The 26,560-nt window shown below is 39.5% G+C and overlaps 1 protein-coding gene across 4 annotated transcripts in view; it reads right to left on the bottom strand.

Annotated features, from left to right (window-relative positions):
- Positions 1 to 11,565, bottom strand: part of CRYBG3 (crystallin beta-gamma domain containing 3) — a 111,078-nt gene extending 99,513 nt beyond the window's left edge. For all 4 annotated transcript variants that reach the window (XM_036916564.2, XM_036916565.2, XM_036916566.2 and 1 more), the window contains exon 1: positions 11,274 to 11,565. In XM_036916564.2, coding sequence (XP_036772459.2) covers positions 11,274 to 11,422 — 149 coding nt within the window. In that variant the 5' untranslated portion in view covers positions 11,423 to 11,565. The remainder of the gene's footprint in view (positions 1 to 11,273) is intronic.
- Positions 11,566 to 26,560: the final 14,995 nt, after the last annotated feature.

Below are 26,560 nucleotides of genomic sequence, written 5' to 3'. Positions count from 1 at the left end.
CTTAGATGACTGCATAGCAAAAAAAAAAAATTAAACAACAGAGTAAGACTCAGAAGGCCTGGCATGGTTCTCAGACTCTGAACCATAAGAGGGAAAGAGAAACACATTCAAATTCAGATGAATTCAAACCTTACGGAAGACAAAGTCTGTTCCTATTGTTCTTTCACAGTTTAACCCCCCTTGGGCCCCAGGAATATTTCAATAGCAGTATTTTTAGAAAGCACACATTTTGCTTATGGAAGGAGGTGAGGGGCAGGAATTATACCACACATAGGCACAAACAGGACCACACTGTCTTCTAACTAGGCTCGTCTTACTTAGCTAACAGCACTCTGGAACTTAACTCTTTCAAAACAGCCCAGATAGACATCTAGGTCAAAGCAACACAGAAGCTCCTCATTTTTTAAGCAACTGTATTTAGACCACAGCTGAGAACCAAGAATCCGACAGGCAGCTACAAGAATCCAACAGTTAAGCATCTACTTCATGACAGACACAAAACTCTGGGCCATGAAAAAAATGGGGCACATTAAACTTCTAGAGTTCAAATAGTTTATACAGAGAAGAGGCCCTATCCTGTCCCTTACCATACCTTCCACTCTTATTTTTTATTAAATTCTAACAAGAATACTTAACCCAAAGCAGGTAAGAAGCAGAAACCTGTGCACAAGAACTCACTCCTCACTCACTGGGAGGCACTGCACGCTCGTGGGGCCGGGCACTGCTCCTGGTGCCGAGGGTTGCAGGTGACCACACCAGACCAACTCCCCACCCTCGCTCTTCAGGACCCCTACCAAGGGGCACCCGGTCGCCTGGGCAACTGCATTTCTCAAGCAGATTCCTGGGCTTCACTGTCAAGGATTCCAGCCAGAGTGAGGCCTAGGAATCCACACTTTCAACCACTGCCCCAGTCAACCCCCTTTCTGGGTTTGTTCTTGATGAGTAATAGTCTGAGAGTCTCTCCATATTCAGTTGAAACCAGCTGTACAGAGAAAAGAGAATGATCTGGTCTGAGGGATCTCCACTTCATATTATTTTAATGTGTTAAGTGCCTATACTTAAGGGGGAGGCATCAAGTGCTCAGAAACCTCACTCCTGTGGAACATCACGCATCTTCCTACACCGATGCCTGCAGACCTCCAGCCCCAGCAGCCAGCTTCACCCTACCCAGCAGCTAAACATCCCAGCTATAGTGTGGGACCAACAAGAACAAACCCCCTTCATTCAGTGGACCCCAGAAACTCAAGCACATGGCTGCTGCTGGCCTCTTCCAGCATCAGTTCCTCGTATGGCAAGGATGCAGCTTCCTAGACTGGACAGAGGGCATGAGGAGACGGGCGGCGGCATGGTGACAGGGTAAAGCCCTCATTCCTCTCGACCTGGGCACAGCTGTGGCCTCTCACACACGACTGTGGCAGCACCACCAAAATCTGGAAATGCTACAGAACTGAATACAGCTTCCAAGACTCTTCCAGATGCCCAGTTCTCTGTGGATCTCTTACCACTTCCAGAAAGGAGGGCTCTCTGGTGCTGATGGCATCATGGGCACTAAGTCTGAGCATCCCTGCCACAAGGTCAATAATAGAAGGTAGTCCCCAATTTGGGAATACATGACACCTCAGCAGTCCCCCCAAGGATTCTTTTCCCTTCTTAGGATCCTCTGATGAGGATTACCCTTCTCTCCTTCCATTCTATTCCACTCAGCCTGATGCGAGCTGGAGTTATCTTCCCACATTAGATTTTCACGTCTACTGGATGAGGTGTGCTCTGCAGTAGAGGTAAAGAAATAGCAGTATCGTGAGGACAGAGAAAGAGAATCAAGGCCAACTACCATAGTTTTCTCTTCACCTCCCAAACTCTGCAAGTTCCAGAAACCTGGTGCACTAAGCAGCATCTCCCTTTTTACTGCAGCTCTGTTAGGCCTCCTTCACCTCAGAGCACACCTGACTTAACTTCTATGATGAAACTCTAGAAGCAGCCAGAATCTGGCCTTCTCCTGAAAGGTGACTAAGTCATACTTCAGACCGCCAGGTGTGACTGTACCTTGGCATACTAGATGAAAAAATAATATGGAACAAGGGTCTTTTACCCACCTACTCCCCTTCTCACTGTCAGCAGTAGCAAAATGCTTTGCAAAAACTCACAACAGACATACATCTGTTTCAGGGACAGCACGTTAGGGACAAAGGCCCTCTAGTCAAAAGGCACCTTTCTGGATCTGACTCTTCAAATTGCAAGGATCAGACCCGCTCTCTGTTAGACCTGAAATCCCATCTGACCCTCCAAGAGCAGGGGAAGTGGGAAAAATAACAGGTAGACTAACCTCCAGGGTTTGGTGGTGAAGGGAGACTGTGACCAAGAAGCCAACTCAGATCAAAATCAACGCCAGGGTGTTATGACAAAGAGGCAAAAATTCCGCTGTGCCCCTTTCTGAACTTAGTGAGTCACCTCTGGGCCTGTCCTCTAATCCCTGAGCCCCAACTCTGCCAAGTCCTCACTGTGGTTCTCAAATACAGTGCAGGTTTTTATCCCTACAGATGCCCTAACGGTCTGTTCATGCCTTGGGGCATCTACACTGCCTCAGGGAGTTTTCTTAGAAACACAGCATCACACAAGCCCAGAGTGCTGTCTGTTCAGTGCTCTACTGCAGGTACACTATGGATAAGGCGGACTTGTGCACTGGCCAGGAGCCCAGGGATAAAGATAACTCCCCACCGATGATTTACAACCAACACCTGGAAAGCTGTCCACTCATTATTGGTGACTACCAGCAGTACAGTGGTACTTGTATTTTTTTACATGACCATTAACAGAATATAAAACAGGTGGTTACAGCACTATTTCTGGGCCTCAAATTAAAAGGTAACTAAAAGCTGCAATTTAAGACAGTCAAAAAGCATGTATTTTAGCTCAAACATCTGGCATTTAAATTTCAGAACGCTGGAGAAAAATCGGGACGGGGAGGAAAGGGAATAGCCATGATTATGGAGCCCTGCTGCTCTGCAATCTTGGACTCTCCTGGCCATCCTTGCCCTGCAAGGGTAGCCTCTCCTACATTTTATGTCTCTCCCTTTAAGCTTATTTACTTCCTGTCCCCCATCTCATGCCCTCAAATTACAGTTCAATCACAGGCTACGGAGTGAGAATTGTGGTGTGTGGGATATGTACCTGACCTGTCTGTCTGTACGTGACATCAGTAACTGCTCTATTCTCCTGAAGTCCTCCACCCTGGACCCTGCAGATTCTGAACACTTGTGACTCAGTTCACAAAAATCAGTATGCTGAATCTTTTGCTGTCACGTGAATGCAACAGTATTTTAGCTGCCTTCTAAAATGAGGTTCTCATTCATGTTATTTTCAACAAAGTGTCCTGTGGGAGTGAAAAGGGAGACCCACAGACAGGTGAGACTGTGCTTTTCCAGAGCTGCCAGAGCCTCATCTCACCTCCAACCTCCAACTCAAATTCTTTCTCTTTTATAAAGTTTTCAGGCACTGATAAACAACAATCTGTATGAGAACACAGAAATGTACACACACATACAACCACACCCATGCAATACTTTCAAAAAGTGTGTCTCCGCTCCTCACCAGGGCCCACTTCATCTGGCCCCCTACGCCCTTCCACATGTCATCCATGCTCTTGTCCCTTCCACTCTCATCTCTGCCAACCCTGGCATCTGGGTATGATCCTGCCCCAGGACTTTGGCACTGGCTGTTTCCGCTGCCTGGAAAGTTCTTTCCTTGGATTTGTTCACATCCCACTCCCAAGTATCATTAGGTCTTTGCACACGTCACCTAACAGAGAGGCCTTTCATGACCATCTCATCTATACCTTACTCTAGAGTCTCACTACTTTCCTCATGTCCCATTTCTCACCCTACTTTACTTCATTATAAGTCAACCTACATAACTTATTTTTTGCCCTCTTCCATTAGAATACAAATCCTGTGTAAGCACAGAAATATATATTCCAACTAAATTCTGAAAAGTGATGACACGACTAAGATTTTTTAAAGGATTAAATTTAAAATTATTTTTATAATTTATATAAATATATGTACTATTTTAGATCATGTTGAAACATCATTGTTAAATTTTTTGGATAAAAAAAAAAATTCAAGTTTCAAAATCCAGAGAATTTTTTATAAAAATATGTATACATTTAAACACATCCATAGGAAATTATCTGAAGAGTATACTTGTCCTTGAGTGTGTAGGGTAATAAGTTATGTTTTTTATTTTTTATTTTTCTTCTATGTTATTAAAGAGACAAAAAATTACAAAGTACTGTAGTTGATTTTGAAAAACAAACAAAAACATGTTAGTGGAAAAATACAAGCAATGGATTTAGAACAGATGATGATAAAATACTGAAACTACAAATATTACATAATGGTAATTTCTTTGTATCATAAATAAGCAATATTGCCAAATATGATCCTTATTTTCCTTCCTAGAACAATGAAATAATCAAAATTAATAGAGTAATTGTATTAAAACTACATTTGGACTAACAACACAAATGCACCCCTCCCACCAGGGAGCCCTCCTTGGCGCTTTGACAGTCAAACAATAGAAGGCCAAGAGGTTTACATCTCACCTAACCTATTCTCAGAATTTAAAATTTGAAATATCTCATTTCTTCTCACAGAAAGCATGGCAGTTGTAAAAAAAAATTATGATCTGCGATTAAGGCAGTATCTCCACTTTGTAAAAATTTTAATACAAACAGTAAAGCAAAACTTTCTAACACATATCTTGTAGAAATTACATGAAGCTACTATTTGTTGAGAGCACTCAAATACCATTTTCATGTCCTTTCTGACACTGCCATTTGTGCTATTTGTTATAAAGAAGATGTAAAAAATATTTTCTTTAAAAAAGCATGTTGTACTAATGAAACAAAAACTGCACTTTATAAAAATCTGAAGATTGATTTTTGACTTACTCCTAAAATTATAGTAATTATTTTGGCTGGATGAATAAAGGACTGGGAAGCGGTATAAATAGCTAATATGCCATTTACCATAATCAGAAATCAATATAAACTGTCTATAAAGTTTACAAATCAAGAAAGAATAGTCAAACATTATTTAGACACATGTACAGAAATGCCAGAAGAAACAGCTTAAATGATATTAAAATTTTTCTTTAAGAAGAGAATCTCAAGAAAGGGCCTACACCAATTAAATCCTCCTACAGCCCCCATGTGTCACTTGGTACTTATTTTGAGAGAGAAGAAAGACTTGTGCTATGTCTGCCTACCCCACAAAATGGCAAGAGTGCTTTGAGCCAAAGACCATGTTGTACTGTGCTCACTGCTGGATTCCCAGAGCTGAGCAACGGACTTGGCACAGGTATGAACTCTTGGTAAGGGAATTCTTGGTCGGCAATGGTGGAGTTTTCAAATCATATGATCACAATGTTAGGATCACGTAGTGGAATTAATCAGTGAATTTTCACATGTGACCTTTCCAGTGAAACAAGTCTCCCTCTTCTATGGGTGTGTTTTATTTTGTACATATACCCATAACCCTATGGAGTTTTGGCTGGAATGCTAAATCTAGGAGAGACCTTAGAGATGGTGGCCACCTCCCTTGCTTTTTAAAAAAGGACTCAGAGAGGTTAATGACTTACCCAGTCACACTTACTCAAGGAGGATGATAGATGATCTCACAAAAATGAACTGCTATTTTTGATGCTCTGTTAACTCTACGAATTTCACATTACACAGCATAATATATAAGCGTCATTCATACTTGTAGAAATGTCAAAATTACAAATTGCTCTGCATTATTAATATTACTTCTATTTATTTGTAGTCCTAATCATCACTTTCCTCACTATACAAGTTAATATGGCTTGCTCATTTTTGGGGGAGTTTTTGCCTAGTCAGGATCATCATCAATTTTTTTTTCCTTTTTTTATACATAAATATTCACCAGGTCTTAAACCAGTCTTTTTTCCTGAAATAGGTAATTCACATAATTATTTTATGTATGAAAAGGTATAAAAGGAAAAGTCTCCCTCCTATTCTTGAATCCCTCACCCAGTTTTCCATCCTCCCAAAGAGTTAACATGAGCTAACAGACTTATTTCAAACCTCCCCATTATTTATATACTAACAGGAACATACTAGACATATAGTTTGCATCTTGCTTTTTTTTCTTAATGTATCTTGAAGATACATAAAAGCATTCTCATTATTTTTGACAGTTGTGTAATATTCTCTTATATGGTCACACCACAATTTATCACTTAGTCCACTACTGAAGGGACTCGACTCTGCTCTTTCATCTTTCACTATTAAAACACACCTAATGACTGAACTAGTACAGGCAACTTTGGGACTGTTTGCAAACTGAACACATCTGGTGGAATTCCTAAAGGGAATTGCTAAGTTAGAGTATGGGAATCTATAATACTGATAGGACTTGTCAAATTTCCCTCCAATATGGTATATCAATTTATACTTCCATGAGTAGTGAATGAGAGTTCTGGTTTTCTCACATCAAACTCAAGTTTTGCTTATCAAGTAGGTGTAATATATTATCCTGCTATAGTTTTAATTTGTATCTCTTTTGAAGGAAACTGACCCTTTTTGTGTTTAAACGTAAATTTATAATTTGTATAAATACATACATTTATTTTCCTTTTCTCAACTGTCAGGACTATGAATTCTTTATTGTACAAAGCAGTGACCCAGGCCATCTGGGCAAACTTCCAGCTGCATGCCATTGTCTTTTATTTCCACTCAAAACCATTTTGTTAAGGCCAGCCTTATGGGTCTCCCCCAAGTAAAGCAGAGGAAGCTATCATAAAATGCTGTAGGCTTTGAATTCAGGAAGAAGAATTTGACTCTACCACAGATGCTCTGAGACTTTTGATTAGCTACTGGACCTCTCCAAGCCTTAAATTATGTATCTGTAAAATGGAGTAAAGATAAATAGGCTGCTCTGAGGATTAAGTGAATGTCTATATTTAAAGCCCCAAGCACAGGGCTTGGCTCTCACTAGGGCCTCAATAAAGGATGCGTTAGTTTTATCATCACTAATTTGTCAGGCAAAAATCCCACTTGCCTAAGCAAACAGTCCTTTCACTCACTGCTCTGGGATCTTCCCCACATGGGTTGCAGGAGGAGGGACAGCCCTGCTCGAGTTGTACTTATTACCTGGCCATTCACAAGTGCCAACAAACATTAAGAATGAGTTACTTCTGGTCGCAAAACTTCAACGTGTTTCTCTATCAACAGTAAGGTATTTATGTAAGCATCTCCTCTTACAGGAAATGTTAATTCCCCTAAGGATGAGCTTTCTTGCCTCCATCTAGGTCTTGCTGAGCCTGTGAAGTCAAAGAGCAAGAGGAATGGAGGCAAAACACTTCCACTCAGCCTACTTGTAAAGTTACTATCACATGGCTTGGCAAAGGATGCTAATCAAATCATGCTTAGGGGAAAGTTTAAGTGAGAAGAGATTTTGAAAGCCCAATTAAAGTTCTCATACAGTATTTGATAGTCATGAAAACAGTTAAGTGTGTTCTGAAATAAACAAGTCACACACATACACCATAACCATATCTGGCCTATAATGAGCTCATCATGAGAACTGAGATGCATATATTTACTTCCTTCATTAATTAATTTACCAACTCTTTGAGGGCAGCTTTGGTCATTCATTCATCTTTGTATCCCCACTGCTTAGTCAGACTTAGTACCACACAGTAGCCACTCAAATTTACAGAATGAACAGAACTCAAAATAAGTATGGCTTAATTGTTATTTCATTCTGATTCTCTCATTTCAGGAGATAGCCCAGTTTCTTTCCTTAGTTTAAACTTACAAAAACCTATGTTTTTTTCCTGCCATAGTTGTATGGTATATCTGGGCTTCAGACTATTTCCTCAGAACTCTGATTAGGAAATGAAATAAGTTATTTGAGGGAATATTATTTTTCTCTTTAAAAAATTTGCTATTACCCTCTACATATTTTCCACTGAAGTAAAAAAAGAACCCCAAAATGTTACATTTTGGTCCAGTTATAAGTTCTGATTATATGTTTTATTGCAGGCCAATGTGAAGTAGACTTGCATCTCTTAGCACACTTGGAGCATACAACTGAGTTAGTTTAAAGGAATGCCCTCAGCAAGAAACAGAACCCCCAAATTAGCCATCTGGTTAGATACCCTTAAAAACAAAAGACTGAAATCTCACTTTAAAAGAAGTACAGTTTCAACAGCACAAAACAGTCTATAGTTTGACTCCACTTCCAAGAGTACATTCTGTGCTTTCTGTTAACCTGAAGCTCAAGATTCTCAGAAAATAAACACTGCTGCTGATGATTTCTGGAATTTCCCAGTCATCTTTATTACTGTAGTTATGAACCACTGGTGTGGTGCCTCAACACAACAAAAGCATCTCCTATTCAACTAAACTAGTTATCAATTATTTTCTATAGTGCTGTCAAATCAATGAAAATATAGTTACCATGAAAATTCAGAGAACAAAACTCCCTTTCCCCACATAACTGAACAATGGTCAACTCTAGTACGTTTAACTTGAAGGCCAGTAATACTCATGTATCAAGGGCACTACTGACATTTTTTATGAGACTGTTTTCTACAACAAGCCATTAGCATGTTGGCTCTGCCCATGTAACAGCCTCAGCCACAATGACAAACAAAAGTTCTTCGGACTTTAAACTGCGAGCCTGGAAACAAAGCTTTAAGTTTCCATGTTTCTAAATGACCACTTTGAGGGTGGCAGGTATACTACCCCCCTGGTTGAAAACCACTTTAAGTACTTTCCTGCTCCAACAACAAAGATTTACTCCTTTCCTGAGCTAGTAAAAGGGGACATCGAAAAGATACAGTCCCTGGCCTGGGGCCTAGTGATTCTGTCTTACCTTCTTTCCATCAGTAGCACTATACTGGACACTCAAAGAACAGCCAAAAGGTATCTATCTGAAATGGGCCATACTGCAGTCATTCTGGAACAAAGTAAAGGTCCAATTGACTTAACATATTCAGATATGTTTTGAAGCACAGTTTGAAAAGGGTGGTGGGCAAGACACTGTGGAAAAAAGGGAGAGCTTGAAGTCAGAGAAACTGAAGGTCAAATCTCATCCCCGAAACTAATCCATTCCTTCTCCACTGGGAGGGGTACCACTCTCCCTCCCACCCACACGGATGGGTGTTTTGGGTTGTCCCAATGACTGGAAGTGCTACTGGCAATTAGTGGGTGGCGTCCTGGATGCCAAATGTCCTTTCAAGGACAGGAGAGTCCAGTTCAACAAAGAACTGTTCCACCCAAGATGCCAACAGCATCAACCACTATGAATGACTCCGCCCTCAGCTTCCTAAATTGTCAGAACAGTGACATGCTATCACCATGCCTATCAACCTTCCCAGCTGAAAATAAGATGCTCCAAGTAAAAGTACCAGTCCTGGAGTAAGTGCAAGGTCAGGCCTTGATAAATCCTGTTCTCTTCTTCCTATCCCCATCCTGAGTTACAAACATATGGAGCTCATTTAAAATTTTTCTATTATATATGATAAAGCAAAGAACCAAAATTGAGTTATCATTTTCTCAAAGTAGAGAAAATTAGAAGGCAGATATCCTCCAAAGTTCATTTTTCAGTAATACCCATTTAATAGGCTTTCTCAATAGTCTAAACTTTAAATCAAGAGCCACTCTGTCTCCAGTTCTTAACTCTATGACCAGCTCCACTCTTTCTTACTGCCTTTTGCACTCTGTTCCACTAATGTATATAGTCCCCAGTACATCATAACTCCCTATAAGCGTCTGCTCAGCCTAGACCTGTTTCCTCTATCTTCCTGGTTAAGTTCTCCACCTACTGAAACAGTACCAGTGCCTTGACGCCCTTCCTGCCCACCCCATCACTTCTAATGAGTCTGTGATCCTTGTGTGCTCCTAAACTGGGCTATACATTACAGCAGTGATTCTGTAATTCTGTTAGTGTTGTTACAATGACGGCAGGCCCCACAGGCTGTCTGCCCACACCAGCAGATCTGAGTTCTGGGTGAGCCCTGTCAGACTTCAAAAACTGTTTTTAACCACCATGTAACTTTGCATTTTAAATTCTCCATTAGCAGGGCAGTAATAGCTGAAGCTTCTCAGGAGAAGTTAACCTATTAGAGGAGCTTTCTTGGAAAGATGTAGTATTTTATTAACACCTGGTCATAATGGAAATGTTTCACAAGGGGGGAAGCTGAGGAGCCCATGAACGACTAGAATCAAATCACAAGACCTGAAAACTAATGGAACCAGTTCAGTCAGTCACAGTTCTGTTTCCTACCCATTTTTGTTTGAAACCCTCCAATAAGTCTTAAAATCTGAAGTAAACACAGCTTCCTGGAGAGCGTCCTACAACCACACGGATTATACTCTTCTAATGCAATCTGGGGGAGAGAGTTGTGTAAGGCTCACATCAAAAGTTTGAAATAGCAGTATTTCACTTAACCCCTTTTCCTCCCTCGGGGTGGATGAAAAGACTCAGGAACGGGCGTTTTAATGAGACGTGTCTAAAAAACATACTCGATTTTACAGCAGGTGGAGGAAAGAGAAAAGGCTGTAGAGAAGAGGCAAGCTTTCATTACTGAAATCAAGGCAGCTCGAGTCCTGGTTTCTGGAATCTGTTTGAGAACTTGAGGCAGATTTTCCCAAGTGGGCCAGAAAAAAAGGGCGCATCACAGAAACGTCCACGCAGTGGTCAGTAACACCAGCGAGGTTTTTATACTTTGGTGAAGTCTTGGGAACTCAGTATCACAATTTAAAGAAAAATCATTTTAAGAAACTTTAAGTAAGATGGCAAATATCAGCCGAGAGGGTAAGCGCTCCAAAGCTTTACCTTTCCACAAGTGGTGTTGGGATCGCGCCCTCTCTGCCGGGCCCACGGCTCGGCCCCAACTGTTTCCTATTACCGGCGGCAGGACGCCGGGGGACGCCCCGCGCGGAACTGGAGGCGCAGACGCGGGCGTGGGGCAGGCCTGGCCGCGCGCGGCGAGGGCGGCCGGGCCGGCTGGGAAGGCACCGGCCGCCGTCACGAACTTCTCCCAGCCTTAACCGGCCAAGGACGGGGCAGTGACGCGGCCCGCGGGCCAGCGAGGAGAAGGAGGACACTTGAGTAATGGAGGAAGGGGAACGGAAAGTGCCGTGCGAACTGCAGCCCGGCCGAGCGCGGCGGGCAGCGGGGGTCGGGCCAGGAGCCCCGTCAGGCGAGTCGCTCGCGGCCCCCGACGCCCCCCGCGGCTCCCACCTGGAAGCTCCCCGGCCCGAGGCGGGCGACGGGCTCGTGCCCGGCCTCTCCTCCTCTTCCTCTTCCTTGTCCCGGGAAGGGCTCCGAGCCGCGAAGAACCGGGAGAAGGTGTGCCAGGGGGCTCCGCCCCTCCTCCGGCCGCCGGACATCCCCTCGGCGCTGTGGCCGGTCTCGGGCCGTCTGCGCGGGACGGGCAAGGCGGTGTCCTTCGCCCCGAGCCCGGCCCGGCGGTACCGACTCGACGCCGGCAGGCAGCTGGCGCGGCTCAGTCCATCCCGGGCGGGAGCGGCGAGGGCTCAACTGGTTCCCCGCGCGGCGGCTCCTCGCGCTGTGCAAAGGCTCCTTCCCCGCCCCCGGCCGGCCCGCCCCTGGGAGGAGCCAGAGGCCGCGGCTCCGCCCCACGCCGAGGCGGCAGCGCCCTCCGGGGCTGGCGGGCTGCAGAGTTCGGGCGGACCCGGCTCCTGGCTTCCCGCCCGAAAGAGCTCGGACTGTAGCCCATTCGCTTTGCTCTCAGTTTTTACTTTCTATTGCAGATTTGTGTTATGTCCTTCAACTAATGAGCGGAAATAATTTTCAGAATTTTGAAAGAGGTTTATGAACTTGAAGTTTGTGAAAGCACCTGGTAAACTGCGGAACCAGAGTACCCTGGGCTGCCTGCCCTTCAGCTAACAGCTACTCCAAAAACAATTTCCACCAGGGCTGCCTGAGATTACCCCAGGGCCGAGTCTCAGGAGTGACGCGGGGGTTTGTGCGTGCCTGGTCTGCCAGTTCGTTTTTTGTTTGGCTGGTTTACGAGTGGAGTAACTTTTCTTAATCCAGATACGCTTTAAATTTGTCACACTCTATATAACATGCTACTCTGCGAACCCTCTTGCAAGAAAACGACACTGATCAAAAACAAGTATGATTCAAACTTTGAAGTGCCAAAATAGAGTATGTGGTAGTTACACAGATGTCACTACAATCTGGAACCCAAAAACTCCTTAAGATTGTTTTAAAATACAATAGTAATGTCTAAATACAATAGTACAGATTTTCTTCAAAAGAAATTTTTTTTTTTTACATACAAACCCCTACATAATTAGTGTATACAACCTGAGAATTTGTAGGTAAATATACACCCAGGAAAACATAGTCACAATCTATGTCATAAAGCTATTCATCACCTCCAGAAGTTTCCTTCCGCTGTTATAACTTTGGGATGGGAATACTTAACCTAAGATTGCCATTTTAGCAAGCATTTACGTGTACAACACAGTACTGGTAACTATAGAGGCTGTGCTGTACAGTAGAACTCTAGGATTTACTAATCCTTCAGATCAGAAACTTTAACCCTTTGCTTATTGCCTCCCCTTCCTCCTCCCCCAACCCCTGGCAGCCACCACTACACTGTATGCTTCCGTGAATGTGGCTACTGCAGCTATTATGTAGTATTTGTTCTTCTGTGCTTGACTTATTTCACTAATTCAACAATATGGAGTTTCTTAAATTTTTTATACCCCAATGACTAACACAGAAAAACATTGAGGCCAATTCACCTCAGGTGTTTGTTTTTGCTTTGAAGCCAAACTGCCCCTGAAAAGGTATAGAGGTTGGAGAAGTGATAAGCCATGATTATTTACTAAATACTTTATACAAGTTAAGGAAATGTTCAAAGCAGTTTTGACTTGGGGGAGGGAAAGGAAGGCACCCTGGAGTCATCCTCCCCTGGCTTTGTGAGCTGAAGGAGAATGTTTGTAAGCACACTGGAGAGTCTATGGGCCGCAGGCCATGTCAGCACCAGCTGGTGGCTGTTAGGCCTCCCTGTCACCCCCACCAGATGCCTCCTAGAAGCATTCCAGCCCCTACTGACTGCAGCAGAGCTCAAGGCAGTCACACCAACTTTTCTGGCTTTATTTAACCCACCAGAGTTAATTCAGCCAGTTTCCTTCAGCTGGGTTCATCCCAGATTATTCCCCAAGACTGACCAGCACTTTCTCTTTTAGAAATCTTTCCTCCTCTGTTGGATTTGAGAAAATAGGAAAAACCTAGAATAATACACAGGACAAGTAAAATTCCCAGTTCTACCCTTATCATTTTAGGTGAGAATCTCCATTAAAGGCTCACTTACTAAAAAGCCCAGAGAGTATGAAAGCAAATAGAATATGATATAAAATGTTCCCTCCAGCTAGAAGGCCCAGAAAATAATTTAACTCCTCAAAGGAGTGTTAAATGACTACTGGATGTGTCCCCAGCTTGTACTGTGACCAAAGCAGTCCCTACACCCTAATGTCTACCCAGAGGATGAGCTCTTCAGGAAGTCTTCCTGGTGATAAAAGTGGTAGGAGCCAGGAAGGTTTATACTGAATTATGGTTTTAACTAATAATATTTCTCTAAGAAATAGCTCTTAAGGAAAATGCTAGGATAGTCATATTTCTTAAACAGACACTATAGTAAGTGAGAAGGCATAGGGTCATGATGTATAAAGTCCTTCATATAGAAAATTTCTATAGTGTTTGTGATAGTATAAGTAGTAGAAATAATATTAATGTTCATCCAGATAGAATTCCTTCTGTCAATGGACAGCCTGCAAAGGTGGAAGATAATCTTAATGTTATTAAGAGACCCCCTAAAGTGAACAGTTGGACCATGATATATTTTTTCCTCAAAGGCAATTACTTCATGAAGGAGATAATATCTAATTATTCTAATATACTCTATGGTAGAACAAAGCATTTGAATGAATTATAAATACAAATGGCACCCTGCATCAGTAATGCAAACTTTGTCAATGAAAAATTAGCTTAAGGCCATAAAACAAGGACCCTTGAATTTTCTTTTATTATTTCTCTAATATCAGTTCCTGGATGTCTTACATCCTTACATTTTGAATTCATAACAAATTTCTGTATATTAAATTCTAAGATTACATTAGGTGGTCTATCAAAATGTTGATTTTGGAGTTGTGAGGATCTCAGAGATACAGATTTAGCACGGTTGTCTTCATTCCTTCATTCTGCTATTCCAGAGACATTTAGTGAATGTCTGCAATAGAAGCGTATTTACCGTGAAGCTGATGAAGCTGAAGTTTCAAGGCCCTCACGGGCACAGGCTCTTCCAGTGTGAACTAAGGAATGTGAACACATGGTCATGTGCTGTTTATGAAATTTGCAGAAGTAATATTTTACCTGCAATTGATTAAGACCACAGTCTCTTTCCACTTGGATCCCCTTTCCATCACACTTCTCCTAGAGCCAGCTGTGTTGAAGTTATGGGGGCATTTGGGGATCTGCTGGGGAATTTGAGTTGGGACTACATATAGTTTGTATTTAGTGGTGTTTATTTATGTGGTTTTCAGACCCTCTAGAGTTTAGTTATTGCTTAAATTTCAATTTCTCCATTGTGGAACTCACCAAGCATTTCAACCAAAATGCAGGACCAGAAGTAAGACAAACATATCCTAACACCTATGGCACTGAAAGTATGTGGGTAGTAGAGGTGAAACAAGATTAGAAATGTATGATAGCAAAAGGGGACATAGAGAAAAATGAAGTTCTTATGGCCAGGATTCTCACGTGACCCTGGTTTGCTTGCTCACTACACACTTGGGGGCAATACATTATTATTGACTCTATATATAAAGAGCTCCGCCCAGTGCTCGGGCTGCTCTGCTGCAGGAGAGCAGAGGCTGGCATGGTGGCAGCGCTGAGGACAGACGCTGAGATGGCTGCAGTGGAAAGATAGGCCCAGAGGCAGAGACTGGCTTACTGCATGCACACTTGCACTGGAGGTAGACAGGATTCTAGCACTTGACCTGCCACCGTACGAATGAAGTTGGGCATAAACCCTTTCACACCAAGAATGTTCTATTGTCATTTTTCAGTCTCATTGAATTAAGAGTGAATTTGCCCAGGGCTGAAACCCACTGGCAAGGCAGAGGACTTGAGGAAAATTATTCCAGGCATAAGAAATAAAATACAAGAGGAAGAATGACTTGTAATTGATATAATTTCTCTCATAATGGTCATTTATTCAATAATGAAGTGTATACCATTTTTATACCTGTAAATGCACCAGACTTTTTTAAAGTGAAAATCACATAAAGTAGAATTTATCAGAATTCTTGTTTGTGGGACACAAACCTGTAGCAGTACTACAGAAAGTGAGTTTATGTGTGACTATGTAGTGTTGGCATGTTTACACAGCCCTTCTATCAATAACAAATACACTCAACCAAACTAGAGGAAAGATTGAATTATCTTTCCATTATATGTATAGACAATGATATTAGAAAATTGTTGTCGTATGAAAGGCTATTGAAGAGTATACTGCCAAATATATAAGAAAAGTATTACAGAGGTATGTATGCCAGGCAGTTAATGATAAATATAATGCTTTTAGAAACTTTGTAATGTCTGTAATATTAGTCATTTTTTGACAACTAGTAATTTGCATGATTAATTTTTCTATTTGCTTTTGTACTTAATTTTTATTAATTTTAAATCATTTTTCTTTAAACAAGATTCCCCCAAATTGTATCTTCAGATACCTCATAATCTGGATCTGTCCCTGAGTGCCAACTATGTGTTAGGTGCATGCTCATTCTTAGAGCTACAATGATGAGCAAGACCAGGTACTTTCCCTCAGTGAGTAAATGGGGCAAATAGATGAGCAAAAAGAGTTTGACAGGGGAAATCTTTCTATAGGTATGTGTGTGTGTGTGTGTGTGTGTGTATAAATATATATGTATATAAATATAAATATATATATATATATATATATAAATACATATATATATATAGTACCCCTATTTTAGTAAAGAAGGTTCCAAGACGGCTCACAGAGGAGGTAACTGTCAGTATGTTCTTTTGTCTGCCTCCTGTGACCACTTTGACTTCCACAAAAAGACTGCAATTCAACAGCTTATTTGATACATGAGAAAAGTTCTAGTTCACCTTACTCTAACTCCCAAAGCATAAGCCCTCTTCCAAAGTATGAGAATAACCCGACAGTGCTGATTCTGGAAGCATTTAAAGAAGGATGCAAGCGTATCAATGCTAAACTTTTTGTTTATAGAAGTTCACCAGAGGCAGAAACTTGTTTGTATTTTAGAGCAGATTATCTACTATGTGGCAGGTGGCCCAGGAATATTAAGACAGCTGTCAACATCAAGGAAAGCATCAGCCCATGAAAAGCAAGCAGATGGATTGGGATGTTTCACTAGCTGCCTCCCAGAATAATAGCTGTGCCTGGCCAAATGAGGCAAGGCCATGCCCAGGGCAGCAAAAAGCTATTACTGATGCAAGTGCTCAGTGAGTTGCTGGCGGGGGGCGAATACAGTCTCCTCCCCTCTCCTTTGTTTGTACAGCTCAAGTTTTCATTAAGAACCATCACAGCAAATAAGAAAGGGAGAAACATGGTGATAGCATTTCTCATTCTGTTACATTTTGAATATCATGGGTTGTAACATGGAAAAATGCCTCAGTCTTGCCACTTCAATGAGAGCAGATGGTGAAATTTTTAAGTAATTGGTTATTCAGATTTCTATGGGATGAATGAAGTTTCATTGTATTTTTTGCCTGGTTTTTATTTCCAGAATATGCAAATATTGAGATCTTTTAAACATGTCTTTTAATGCTTAAATTAAGGTGTGCTAGTCTGACCTAAATTACATTTACTTTTTTTCCCTTGATAATTACAAAGAGAAATGAATTCTCTATAAAAATACAAAATTAACAATATTTATTTCTCAAGCAGTGTAAAATGTGTTAATATTAAACCACTGTATTCTAAAAAGTGCATAGATAGAAGGATTTCTTTGGCAAATACAGATTATATGATATAATATTAACAACAGTTCAGTTTAATGTATCTTTTGCTTGAATCAAATGCTATCTAAAACAAAGTCATATGTAAGACTTTTTTTATTAAGGTATCATTGATATACAATCTTATGAAGGTTTTTACATGTACCCATATTATCAAATGCCCCCCACCACTCCATTGCAGTCACTGTCCATCAGTGTAGTAAGATGCTGCAGAGTCACTACTTGTCTTCTCTGGGCTATACTGCCTTCTCCATGACCCCCCTACATTATGTGTACTAATCATAATGCCCTTTAATCCCCTTCTCCCTCCATCCCCACCCACCCTTCCCACCTCATTCCCTTTAGTAACCGCTAGTCTCTTCTTGGAGTCTGTGAGTCTGCTGCTGTTTTGTTCCGTCAGTTTTGCTTTGTTATACTCCACAAATGAGTGAAATCATTTGGTACTTGTCTTTCTCTGCCTGGCTTATTTCACTAAGCATAACACTCTCTAGCTCCATCCATGTTGTTGCAAATGGCAGGATTTGTTTTCTTCTTATGGCTGAATAATATTCCATTATGTATATTTACCACATCTTTATCCATTTACTGATGGACACTGGGGTTGCTTACATATCTTGGCTATTGTAAATAATGCTGTGATAAACAGGGGTTCATATGTCTTTTGAATCAGGGATCTTGTTATCTTCAGGTAAATTGTAGGACATTAACTAATGCAGCTTCATAAGCATTACACACATAACTCAGAATAATAATTTACTATTGTATGGAAAATGCAGTTCCTATATTCTGTTTTCCCAAAATATTTCTTCTGAGTACATAGGCTATTCACTGTATTGTGTATATCTGACATACGATTTAAGTGGATCTCTTCTGTAAAGAACACTTATTTATAAATTTCTGGACTGCATTACATTATATTAGTGGTCATGGTGAATTAATTTTATTAGGGCTTCATGAAACAAAGCTTTAAAGTAAAAAGATAATGGCTTTTGATTGGCTTGCCTTTTTTTTAAATTTTGAAGTTTTAGCACAATCATGTCCCAGAATCCTGAGTTCTCTTACTATGAACACATTGTTCCCAGTTTGACTTGTTGCAAACAGTTTAAAAACAAGGCATAGAAGCAGCTGTTATTGTAAGCCAATGTTTTGATTAGAGAGGGAAAGCAGCTGGAGTGACACATACTGGTCATATAGGATGAACGATTGTTTTCACATGGGGACTTTACCTAACCTAAAATTGAGATTAGCCTTATTCTCTTACATTTATTTTCTTTGTATGGGATGGAATAGAAATCTATTCACTTTGCTTATAATCTGTGATGAAGTACTAAACACAGTACTGAATATAATCTTCAGTATTAAGTTTATCCATTATGAAACAATATCATTAAAAGACTTCCAAAAATTTCATTAAAAAATATTGCTAAGTGTGGTAACAAAATTTTCACATGGAGCTTATAAAACCAAGTGTTACCTTAGAGGATTAATTTTGATTTTTTAGAAATATAGCAAGTACCTTTCTTAATGACCCCACTTTCATTCTGAAGGATTTGTAAAAATTCACTAAACTGTGGATTACCTGGTTTTGCAAATAATGAACAAAAGCACCCTATATCAAATATTTTCATCAGTCTGTTCTAGCAACTGAACTGCTCCCTCACTTCAACTTTTCATAGGTAAAAAGAAAAAGGAGTAACTTATGAAAAGAGATAAGACAGAAGTTACAATAGCAATATTTTGACTCAAATATCAAAATGAAAGGATCATTCTCATAACTGGTTTCATATTAACAACCCTTAAGTTTCATTCACTTCTGTATTTCTTATATTTTATTTTTCTTTCTTTCACCTCCCCAGATAAGCACTTTTAGGTAGGCCACTATAAGTCATTGGTTTTCTTCTGATACAGGTAAATATATTAACATTACTACTTTGAATTATCAAGTCTAAGAAGACAATAAGTAAATTGTTTTTATGAACCTCACAGTTGATATTAAGTAACTAAAAAAATAATTCTACTTCCATCTAGTTCAGTAAGAATTCCACTTCAAATGAACAACCAGGTACACGATTAAGTGAAGGAGCTGGCCATGCCGCAGAATAGAATTCATCTCTATGAAAACTATCGACTACATGCAGCCTGAGGGAAACGGAAATTAACTTAATTGTTTAAAATTCTGCCATTTCATTCCAGTTCTTCCTACCTCTAAAGGACAGTCTATATGTATACTTGGTCTCTGTAGCTAAAAACACAATCTAAGTTAGAAAAAATATTGTATCTTTAAGTAAAATTTAGCAGGTGGCTATGGACAAAACTCTAACAGGTCAGGAAGGTAGTCAGAAAACTTAAAATTTTTTTACATATTTAATGAAAAGTGCATTCAGTATACATTTCAGAAATACCAAACAAGACAAGAAAATGAAACATTCTGAAATAAAAATATAGATAGAATCTAAAGCTCACGGCCTAGTAGTATTCATCCTCTAGTGTTAGCTACTTCAAACTTTTAATAAAGTTGGTGGGAGAGATATATATTAAATAAAACCACACACACATAAAACAAACCAATATCTCATCTACAGAGTTATTTTATAGCCTTCCATCACTCAATAACCACTTCAAATACTTCCAGGCCCTGTGTTCAGTGACTGGAATACATATACTGATCTACCCTCAAGAAGCTCAGTCTCAGAATGAAACAGAGCTAAGGAACACTTACAGGACACACACAAATTACAGGACTCTATGATAAATATGACCAGTGCAAAATAGGTACCAAAGGAAAGTGCCTCACTATCACTTGGGCAGCTGTACTTGAGGTCACGGATAGATTTCACAAATCACAGCTCCAGAAGCATGGATCAGAAAGTCCTGCAACCACAACCAGTTAAAATACCTATTGAAATGGATTTATATTAGAAATATCACACTAATCAAAAAGCAGTATCAAGACCCAGTAGGAACACAAACAATACTGAGCCAACAATAGACACATCATTAATATCTGTTGCCTGGCTTGGTAAATATATTGCATAAATGGGTACTACTACATTGTGAATCACCAAATCCTATGTGTGACATAAGGATATGCAATGGCTTTGGTATGTTAATATGAAACTACCTTTCAGTGAACTTACAAACCTCTAAGTGAACTCTTTGCTACATTCTTTAAAGTAATTGCATAATTAAAAAGTAAATGACAATGATAAAGTATGAGAAATATTCAGGTGGAGAAACTGCTGCACTGGTCCTAATTCGACCTACATAATCTGAGTTGACAGCTGCCAGTTACTGACCAAGACAGGTTAGACCAGTAAATCATGCTGGAGAAGTCTTACTACTGACCAAATATCTAATTTAGGACCAATATCAAGTCTATACAAGAATCAGATATTTTGACATCTGTTTGACATTCTTATATAAATTGCCATTTTCACTGCTATTACCTTGAATTCATTCAATTTAAAGTTGGCAGGTTGATATCATTATTATGATGAAATCTGGAAAGTCACCTGGTTCATCTTTGTGATTAGTGGGTAGTGTTACTTTCCCCTAAAAATTGGAAGTATTGTATTTCCTAATATTATATTTACAAATTTCAAGAACTCTGTAACTCATGTAAGTACATTCACATTTTCATATAATTGTTGCAATTATAACATATTCAGGCAGTTTATTTTTATATGAGTGATACAATTTCAGACTTTTGAAAAAAATAGATTACTCATCTAGTATATTCCATTCTGGTTATTCTTATGTAAAATGCCATTTTTTTATATTACAATTTCATATAAAATTATTTTTACCTAAAGATAATTTTTATTTCTCATTATTTCATAATGAGAAATAGCAAGAATAGTACAAAGACCTTCTTCCATTTGCTGAACTATTTAAGTGTTGTCAAAATGATGTCTTATCAACCCTAATTTGATGTAACTTATAAACATGACCATTCTCCTAAAATCCTAGCCATAATATAACCCAGAAAAATCAATAAATTAATGTAAATGTATCCTATCAACTTATCCTCAGACCCAATTCACTTTTCGCCAGTTGTCTCATTAATGTCTTTCATAGCAAAGTGATCCACTGTAGAATCATGTAGCACATTTGGTTGGCACGGCTCTTTAGTTTCCTTCATTCTGGAAAAGTTCCTCAGTCTTACCTTTCATGACTGTGACACCTTTGAATGTTACAGGACAGTTTCTGTGGGTTTCTTTTTCGGGGGTGTGTTGGGGGAATGGGATGGGAACACATCCCTCCATTTGGGTATGTCTGGCTTTTCCTTATGGTTAGATTCAGGCTATGCATGTTTGGCAAAAACACCAAAAAAGTAATGTTATGTTCTTGTGACTGGTGGTACATTTCAATGTCTCATTATGGATGTTTACTTGGATCACTTTTAACCATTTTAATTTATTAAATATAAATTAAGCATATCTAACATTTTTAAAGTTTTAAGGAGACATTTTAACATATCTCTGCATTTTTAAACAGATGCTCTAGGGATTACAATATACATCCTTAATTAACAGCGTTTACTAGAATTAATATTGTATCACTTCATGTGAATGTAGAAGTTTTGCAGTTGTTTGGGTTCTTTATGATTCTCCCCATCAGTTTTACTGTAGTTCCATATGTCATTTGTATTACATCTACATATATTATAAACCCCATAAGTTATATTTTTGCTTTAAAAAAGCCCATGTACTTTAAGGGTATTAAGGAAAGAATATTATATTGACCCAAATATTTACCTTTCATTGGTTTTTCACTGTTTCCTGAAAATTAGTTTCTCTTTAATACTATTTACGTTCAGCCTGAAGCACATTTCTTTTTTTTTCTTTTTTTTTTGGTAGATAATTATTTTTTATTGAAGGGTAGTTGACACACAGTATTACATTACATTAGTTTCAGGTGTACAACATAGTGATTCAACATTTATATACATGATACTTCCAGGTACCAGCTATCAACATACCAAGCTGTTACAATATCTTGACTATATTCCTTATGCTATACATTACATCCTGGTTACTTATTTATTTTACCATTGGAAGTGTGTACTTTTTTTTTTTTTTTGTGAGGGCATCTCTCATATTTATTGATCAAATGGTTGTTAACCACAATAAAATTCTGTATAGGGGAGTCAATGCTCAAAGCACAATCATTAATCCACCCCAAGCCTAATCTTGGTCAGTCTCCAATCTTCTGAGGCATAACAAACAAGTTCTTACATGGAGAACAAATTCTTACATAGTGAATAAGTTACATAGTGAACAGTACAAGGGCAGTCATCACAGAAACTTTCGGTTTTGCTCATGCATTATGAACTATAAACAGTCAGTTCAAATATGAATACTCATTTGATTTTTATACTTGATTTATATGTGGATACCACATTTCTCTCTTTATTATTATTATTTTTAATAAAATGCTGAAGTGGTAGGTAGATACAAGATAAAGGTAGAAAACATAGTTTAGTGTTGTAAGAGAGCAAATGTAGATGATCAGGTGTGTGCCTGTAGACTATGTGTTAATCCAAGCTAGACCAGGGCAATAAAACATCCATGTATGCAGAAGATTTCTCTCAGAACAGTGGGGGTGAGGTTCTAAGCCTCACCTCTGTTGATCCCCAATTTCTCACCTGATGACACCCCTGCGACTGTGCCTGTCTTAGGTTGTTCCTCCCTTGAGGAATCTTACCCGTCTCTGGCTAACCAGTCATCTTCCGGGGCCATACAGGGAAATGTAAAGTTGGTAAGTGAGAGAGAAGCCTTATTGTTTAAAATGGTTAGCTTTTTATTTCTTTGCATATTTATGCCCTGTAGCTTCTATGCCAGGCATTTGTCTTGAGGTATCTTTACCACTTGGAAGAAATATGATACTCGATAAATTTGATATGAGGCACGAATTTTATTTAAGGGTTGTAATTAGGAAGGAAGAAGAAAAGCTATAGAAGTAGCAGATGGAAGAAAACATGGGAAGATTGATTATTTCTTTGACATATCTTCTTGTAGAGTAACTTCAGCATGTATAGGTTTTAAGCTACTACTTAAATTGCGCACACACATTAACATAATAGGAGTATAGTTACATAACCAAAGCATATCTGTAATTACCAGCCATCTCCAGTGAAACCAAGAAAACCAGTTAGGCACCTTAGGCATTTGTGAAAACTTATCTATGATATGGTGGATATTGTCCAACTGAACTTGAACAGTCTGAGAGAAATCAGACAAATTAAAACAACCCATTCCTGGGGAATGTTCACATCCCTTATGTTCTTTTAACAGTAAATAGTCTGTAGTTGTAAGATTTTGGAGCGCTACAATTTGCACTTCTCCTAATTCTTGGTTGAGTTCCGAGAGTATAGATCCAGTCAAATTTGTTGTTTTACTGTATGCACAGGCCAGCTTAGATATCTCCTTCCTCATTCCCATGGCAAGTCCAGGAACTGGTGGGATGAGTGCATCTACAGCTGTAGCTGCGCATGGATCCTTGTTGGGGTTTTTTGATGATCATCTTCTGGCATGAGTCTTCCAGAGAGTGCTGATGTTGGAAGTTCTTTTTCATATCGTATCTTAGTTCATTTTTGGGTTAACACAATTAGGCTTTGATCCTCTGTATAAACACAAACAGACCCTTTGCCTACACTTTTATATGTCCTTTATACCCTTGTGTAGAACTCATTGGAGGTTACCACACAGGAACTGCCCTTTTTTTTTTTTGGTACCACTAATCTACACTTACATGATGAATATTATGTTTACTAGGCTCTCCCCTATACCAGGTCCCCCCTATAAACCCCTTTACAGTCACTGTCCATCAGCATAGCAAAATGTTGTAGAATCACTACTTGCCTTCTCTATGTTGTACAGCCCTCCCTTTTCTCCTAAACCCCATGCATGCTAATCTTAATACTCCCCTACTTCTCACCCCCCTTATCCCTCCCTAATCACCCATCCTCCCCAGTCCCTTTCCCTTTGGTACCTGTTAGTCCATTCTTGAGTTCTGTGATTCTGCTGCTGCTTTGTTCCTTCAGTTTTTCCTTTGTTCTTATATTCCACAGATAAGTGAAATCATTTGGTATTTCTCTTACTCCGCTTGGCTTGTTCACTGAGCATAATGCCCTACAGCTCCATCCATGTTGCTGCAAATGGTAGGATTTGCCATTTTCTTATGGCTGAGTAGTATTCCACTGTGCATATGTACCACATCTTCTTTATCCATTCATCTATCGATGGACATTTAGGTTTCTTCCAATTCTTGGCTATGTAAATAGTGCTGCGATAAACATAGGGGTGCACTGATCTTTCTCATACTTGATTGCTGCATTCTTAGGGTAAATTTCTAGGAGTGCAATTCCTGGGTCAAATGGTAAGTCTGTTTGGAGCATTTTGATGTACCTCCATACTGCTTTCCACAATGGCTGAACTAATTTACATTCCCACCAGCAGTGTAGGAGGGTTCCCCTTTCTCCACAGCCTTGCCAACATTTGTTGTTGTTTGTCTTTTGGATGGCAGCCATCCTTACTGGTGTGAGGTGATACCTCATTGTAGTTTTAATTTGCATTTCTCTGATAATTAGCGATGTGGAGCATCTTTTCATGTGTCTGTTGGCCATCTGTATTTCTTTTTTGGAGAACTGTCTGTTCAGTTCCTCTGCCCATTTTTTAATTGAGTTATTTGTTTTTTGCTTGTTGAGGCATGTGAGCTCTTTATATATTCTGGACATCAAGCCTTTATCAGATGTGTCATTTTCAAATATATTCTCCCATACTGTTGGGTTCCTTTTTGTTCTATTGATGGTGTCTTTTGCTGTACAGAAGCTTTTCAGCTTAATATAGTCCCACTTACTCATTTTTGCTGTTGTTTTCCTTGCCCGGGGAGATATGTTCAAGAAGAGGTCACTCATGTTTATGTCTAAGAGGTTTTTGCCTATGTTTTCTTCCAAGAGTTTAATGGTTTCATGACTTATATTCAGGTCTTTGATCCATTTTGAGTTTACTTTTGTATATGGGGTTAGACAATGGTCCAGTTTCATTCTCCTACATGTAACTGTCCAGTTTTGCCAGCACCATCTGTTGAAGAGACTGTCATTTTGCCATTGTATGTCCATGGCTACTTTATCAAATATTAATTGACCATATATGTCTGGGTTAATGTCTGGATTCTCTAGTCTGTTCCATTGTTCTGTGCCTCTGCTCTTGTGCCAGTACCAAATTGTCTTGATTACTATGGCTTTATAGTAGAGCTTGAAGTTGGGGAGTGAGATCCCCCCTACTTTATTCTTCTTTCTCAGGATTGCTTTGGCTATTCGGGGTCTTTGGTGTTTCCATATGAATTTTTGAATTATTTGTTCCAGTTCATTGAAGAATGTTGCTGGTAGTTTCATAGGGATTGCATCAAATCTGTATATTGCTTTGGGCAGGATGGCCATTTTGACGATATTAATTCTTCCTAGCCACGAGCATGGGATGCGTTTCCATCTGTTAGTGTCCCCTTTAATTTCTCTTAAGAGTGACTTGTAGTTTTCACAGTATAAGTCTTTCACTTCTTTGGTTAGGTTTATTCCTAGGTATTTTATTTTGTTTGATGCAATTGTGAATGGAGTTGTTTTCCTGATTTCTCTTTCTGTTGGTTCATTGTTAGTGTGTAGGAAAGCCACAGATTTCTGTGTGTTGATTTTGTATCCTGCAACTGTGCTGTATTCCGATATCAGTTCTAGTAGTTTTGGGGTGGAGTCTTTAGGGTTTTTTATGTACAGTATCATGTCATCTGCAAATAGTGACAGTTTAACTTCTTCTTTACCAATCTGGATTCCTTGTATTTCTTTGTTTTGTCTGATTGCCGTGGCTAGGACCTCCAGTACTATGTTAAATAACAGTGGAGAGAGTGGGCATCCCTGTCTAGTTCCCAATCTCAGAGGAAATGCATTCAGCTTCTCGCTGTTCAATACAATGTTGGCTGTGAGTTTATCATAGATGGCCTTTATTATGTTGAGGTACTTGCCCTCTATTCTCATTTTGCTGAGAGGTTTTATCATGAATGGATATTGAACTTTGTCAAATGCTTTTTCAGCATCTATGGAGATGATCATGTGGTTTTTGTCTTTCTTTTTGTTGATGTGGTGGATGATGTTGATGGACTTTCAAATGTTGTACCATCCTTGCATCCCTGGGATGAATCCCACTTGGTCATGGTGTATGATTCTTTTGATGTATTTTTGAATTCGGTTTGGTAATATTTTGTTGAGCAATTTTGCATCTACGTTCATCAGGGATATTGGTCTGTAGTTTTCTTTTTTGGTGGGGTCTTTGCCTGGTTTTTGTATTAGGGTGATGTTAGCTTCATAGAATGAGTTTGGGAGTAGCCCCTCCTCCTCTATTTTTTGGAAAACTTTAAGGAGAATGGGTATTATTTCTTCCCTGTATGTCTGATAAAATTCCGAGATAAATCCATCTGGCCCGGGGGTT

The sequence above is a fragment of the Manis pentadactyla genome, chromosome 1, assembly GCF_030020395.1.
Source record: "Manis pentadactyla isolate mManPen7 chromosome 1, mManPen7.hap1, whole genome shotgun sequence".
Lineage (NCBI taxonomy): Eukaryota > Metazoa > Chordata > Mammalia > Pholidota > Manidae > Manis > Manis pentadactyla.
This window is presented reverse-complemented; position numbering and strand designations above follow the sequence as displayed.